Below are 5,000 nucleotides of genomic sequence, written 5' to 3' on the forward strand. Positions count from 1 at the left end.
GCAAACTCCCAGATTATATGCACATGTGGACACCAAGTGACGTAACAAACGAAAAGTGGCAATTTCAAAATAAAAGACATCCAAAACCTTACCGGGCACTTACATGTAACGTCAGTCATCAGTAATGTAACGTCAGTCATCAGTAATGTAACGTCCGTCATCAGTAATGTAACGTCCGTCATCAGTAACGTCAGTCATCAGTAATGTAACGTCAGTCATCAGTAATGTAACGTCCGTCATCAGTAACGTCAGTCATCAGTAATGTAACGTCAGTCATCAGTAATGTAACGTCCGTCATCAGTAACGTCAGTCATCAGTAATGTAACGTCAGTCATCAGTAATGTAACGTCAGTCATCAGTAATGTAACGTCGGTCATCGGTAATGTAACGTCGGTCATCAGTAATGTAACGTCAGTCATCAGTAACGTCAGTCATCAGTAATGTAACGTCAGTCATCAGTAATGTAACGTCAGTCATCAGTAATGTAACGTCGGTCATCAGTAATGTAACGTCAGTCATCAGTAATGTAACGTCAGTCATCAGTAATGTAACGTCTGTCATCAGTAATGTAACATCCGTCATCAGTAATGTAACGTCAGTCATCAGTAATGTAACGTCGGTCATCAGTAATGTAACGTCAGTCATCAGTAATGTAACGTCAGTCATCAGTAATGTAACGTCAGTCATCGGTAATGTAACGTCTGTCATCAGTAATGTAACATCCGTCATCAGTAACGTCAGTCATCAGTAATGTAACGTCGGTCATCAGTAATGTAACGTCGGTCATCAGTAATGTAACGTCCGTCATCAGTAATGTAACGTCCGTCATCAGTAACGTTGGTCATCAGTAATGTAACGTCGGTCATCAGTAATGTAACGTCCGTCATCAGTAATGTAACATCCGTCATCAGTAATGTAACGTCCGTCATCAGTAACGCTGGTCATCAGTAATGTAACGTCGGTCATCAGTAATGTAACGTCCGTCATCAGTAATGTAACGTCCGTCATCAGTAATGTAACGTCCGTCATCAGTAACGTTGGTCATCAGTAATGTAACGTCAGTCATCAGTAATGTAACGTCCGTCATCAGTAATGTAACGTCCGTCATCAGTAACGCTGGTCATCAGTAATGTAACGTCCGTCATCAGTAACGCTGGTCATCAGTAATGTAACGTCCGTCATCAGTAATGTAACGTCAGTCATCAGTAATGTAACGTCCGTCATCAGTAACGCTGGTCATCAGTAATGTAACGTCCGTCATCAGTAATGTAACGTCGGTCATCAGTAATGTAACGTCCGTCATCAGTAATGTAACGTCGGTCATCAGTAACGCTGGTCATCAGTAATGTAACGTCCGTCATCAGTAACGCTGGTCATCAGTAATGTAACGTCCGTCATCAGTAACGCTGGTCATCAGTAATGTAACGTCCGTCATCAGTAATGTAACGTCGGTCATCAGTAACGCTGGTCATCAGTAATGTAACGTCCGTCATCAGTAACGCTGGTCATCAGTAATGTAACGTCCGTCATCAGTAATGTAACGTCGGTCATCAGTAATGTAACGTCCGTCATCAGTAATGTAACGTATGTAATGTATATATATAAAGACCACACTTGGTATTTTCCACCACAATCAGCAGATATCACAAACCTAAACACTGCATGTTGATTCTTATCTCACAGGAACTTTTTATGCTGTTGACTTTTTATGGACTGGACGAGACTCCACACATCTGTGAGGAACTGAGACTTTATACAGGAATTATTAGGTTTTACAGAGAACATTATTTTATGTTACTTTTTGCTGTACAGTACTGAAAGGTCTCCACCCCCAACTCTCTGTCTCACACACACACACACACACACACACACACACACACACACACACGACTCTGAGAGATTCCATTGTATCCGCGAGGCTGGAGAGCATATGTTTGACCTGAAGTCTTGGTGAATGCTGCCATCTGCTCAGGATTCCACATGATCTGTGTCCTGTGTGAGAATGCGGCCGGCCTTTGTGCAGACTTACTAGGCAATGTGGGAGAATCTTCCTGGTGTACAATAGGGAACAGTATAGCCGTTTAACCCTTTTTTTTTAAAATGCCGAGGAATTGTTTCTCCTGACAAGTCGGTGATGAACTGGATCTGTCACTTGTTACTGAACAGGACTTCAGTTTCAGCTCGGGGTTTTTTGTGGTGTGTCTGAGACGCTACCTCGTGTTTTGCAGAAGAAAGTTGTTACTTAATCAGTTAAATTTTGAGTAAGAGTGTGATGTATTTTGTGGAACTGAGACACGTGATGGGAAACAGCTGCATTTATCTTGTGGTTATGAGCAGAAAGAATTGTAACTTCGATGTTGAGACACATCACCGCACGGATCAGTGAGAAGAAGTAGGATGGAGAGAAAAACTCTGACACAAAAGCTCCATCATTTCCATGCAAGATTAGATTGGCCACCAGCACAAACATTTTGTAGAATTAAATGGTGAATCCTCCAGTTTATTACCAGTTAATTATGGGGTCCCTCAAGGATCAGTTCTAGGACCTCTGCTTTTCTCTATATACATGCTTCCATTAGGGAACATTATTAGAAGACATGGGATTAGTTTCCATTGTTATGCTGATGACACACAGTTATATATCTCATCAAAACCAGATGAAATAGCCACAGTGTCCAAATTAACTCAGTGCCTTAGAGAGATAAAAGACTGGATGAGCTGCAACTTTCTATTGTTAAACTCCGATAAGACAGAAATACTACTCATAGGTCCAAAAACCAGTGCACAGTCTCTCATAACTCTCACAACTTAACTCCCATTTAGAGGGATGTACTATTACAAGTAGCTCGACAGTGAAAGACCTGGTGTTTATTAGACAGTAACTTGTCTTTAAACTCATATCACCATATTACAAACACAACCTTCTTCACCTTAGAAATATCACCAAGCTGAGAAACATCCTGTCTGTATCTGATGCTGAGAAGCTAGTTCATGCCTTCATGACCTGTAGACTGGACTATTGTAATGCATTACTAGGTGGTTGTCCTGCATCTTTAATAAATAGGTTACAGTTAGTCCAAAATGCAGCTGCATTGAGTCCGGTTCCGCTCAAGGTTTCTTCCTTTACCAATTTAAGGCAGTTTTTCCTTGCCACTGCTGCCTGAGTCACCTCAGACTTGCTCATAGGGGAATAAATACATACACATTGTGAACTATATACAACTAATAATAATCTAGAATTTTTATTCTGTTAATTCTTATTTCTTTTATTATTCGTTATTTCCTTTATCATTAATTATGTTTACCTTCTGCACTGTGTTTATGTTCTGTAAAGCTGCTTTGAGACAATGTCTATTGTAAAAAGCGCTAAACAAATAAACTTGTATTGAATTGAATTGAACAACCCCCAACACTGCATGAAGAATAACAAAAGACATCCACATCAACCTCACAGAATGGTGTCGCTCCGGCTCCGAGCCAAGACACACCGTCAAAATCCTCAAAACACCCAACAACACACTCGCCTGGGAAGTCAGAAAACAAAAAGGTTTGATTAAATATTAAAACATTCTGCACTTTTTCTGCTACAAAAACAAAAGTAACTCAAGAGCTCAGAATCCTTGTAAAAAGTTTTATTTTCAGTACAAAACTGGAGAGAAAAAAAATATATATATTAACACAAAACATGAAACATTTTCTATAAATACAATAAAATAAATATAAAAAAAAAACAAGATGCTGGAGATTAATCAACTCTACAGAGAACATGGAAGCCTTGAAAACCTTAAGAACCACATTCAAAAAAAAAGAGAAAAAAAAATGACTCGAGTCTTACACAAATACATCTAAATCACATCAGAGCTAACAAGCCTTAAAAAATATATATATATACACAGAATCACAACACTGCTTTTAGTCTGGAAGAACAAGGCTTTAATAAAGGTTCTGCAGCTCAAACGGTATTCAGAGGAACACAAACTAACTACAGCACTTTGAAGGAGAAACACATCCTTCTGCACAGACAGACGTGAGCTTCAGCTCAGCATCACAGTCTAGAAACATTCATACAAAAAAAAGTTAAGAGTCAGAAATTCTTTGGCATTTTTTTTTTAAATATAATCTTTTTATCCAGCAACCAATTTAAATACCGATCCCATCTGGTGTTTCGCTTCGAACACACAACTCAACGACACTCTGAAAAAAAGTCACATTGTGATCACATATTAACATTAAAAAAAAAAAACAGCCCTTCACTTCTTTCTTTGTGGCATCACATGTAGAATTCTTCACAGCGAGCTCATATACAGAGTCAAGTACATGTTGTATAAATCTGTGATCAGGAGCGAGAACCTGGTTTCTGGCTCTAAAAGAAGAAACTGAAGCTGCCTTCAGTGCAGAAGCCGTCAGGGACAGACAACTGGCTGAAGATGGGCAGCCTCTTGGCAGCGCCGTCCTGAGTCGAAGACAGATCCGAGCCACTCAGGCTGCTGGCCGAGCTGCTGCAGCGTCCTTCGTGGTCAGAAAGCGAGGTGAGCGACAGACTCCGTGTGCCCAGTGAGGCACTGAAACTCTGGTGAGGTGCACAAGGTGGCATCTGAGAGGGTGAGGTAGTAGGAGTGGGCTCGCCACTGGAGCAGCCGGAGTCATGTGACGGCTGGAACTCAGGGAACGCCATGGCCAGGAGGTCGGAGATGGTGCCCGAAGAAGGTGGTGGCGAGGCAGGCGGCATGCCGAGGAAGGACGAGGGAGAAAAGGAAGGATCGAGTAGTGTGGGGTTGGAAGGAAAGCCAGCGAAGCTAAAGCTCTGCTTCAGGAGAGGGGGACGCTGAGTACTCGTGGGAAAAGAGGGCTGTTGAGGGTGAAGGTGGGCATCGTCATCGTTGTTGTGCACAAAGTGGCAGCGGATACCGTACGGGCAGAAACCGATAGAATGGAACGTGCGACACGGTTCAGTCTTGTACTTGGGGTGACGGTTGATGCCGCGTAGCTCATCTGCTCCG

General features: G+C 41.7%; 1 protein-coding gene across 1 annotated transcript in view; it reads right to left on the reverse strand.

Moving 5' to 3' along the window:
• Positions 1-3,617: 3,617 nt before the first annotated feature.
• zgc:114130 (uncharacterized protein LOC570332 homolog) overlaps positions 3,618-5,000 on the reverse strand; it is a 4,988-nt gene continuing 3,605 nt past the window's right edge. The window contains exon 2 of the mRNA XM_027155514.2: positions 3,618-5,000. This exon is cut by the window's right edge and continues 356 nt beyond it. Within this exon, the coding sequence (XP_027011315.1) occupies positions 4,364-5,000 (637 nt within the window). The 3' untranslated portion in view covers positions 3,618-4,363.

The sequence above is a fragment of the Tachysurus fulvidraco genome, chromosome 11 (assembly GCF_022655615.1).
Source record: "Tachysurus fulvidraco isolate hzauxx_2018 chromosome 11, HZAU_PFXX_2.0, whole genome shotgun sequence".
Classification (NCBI taxonomy): Eukaryota; Metazoa; Chordata; class Actinopteri; order Siluriformes; family Bagridae; genus Tachysurus; species Tachysurus fulvidraco.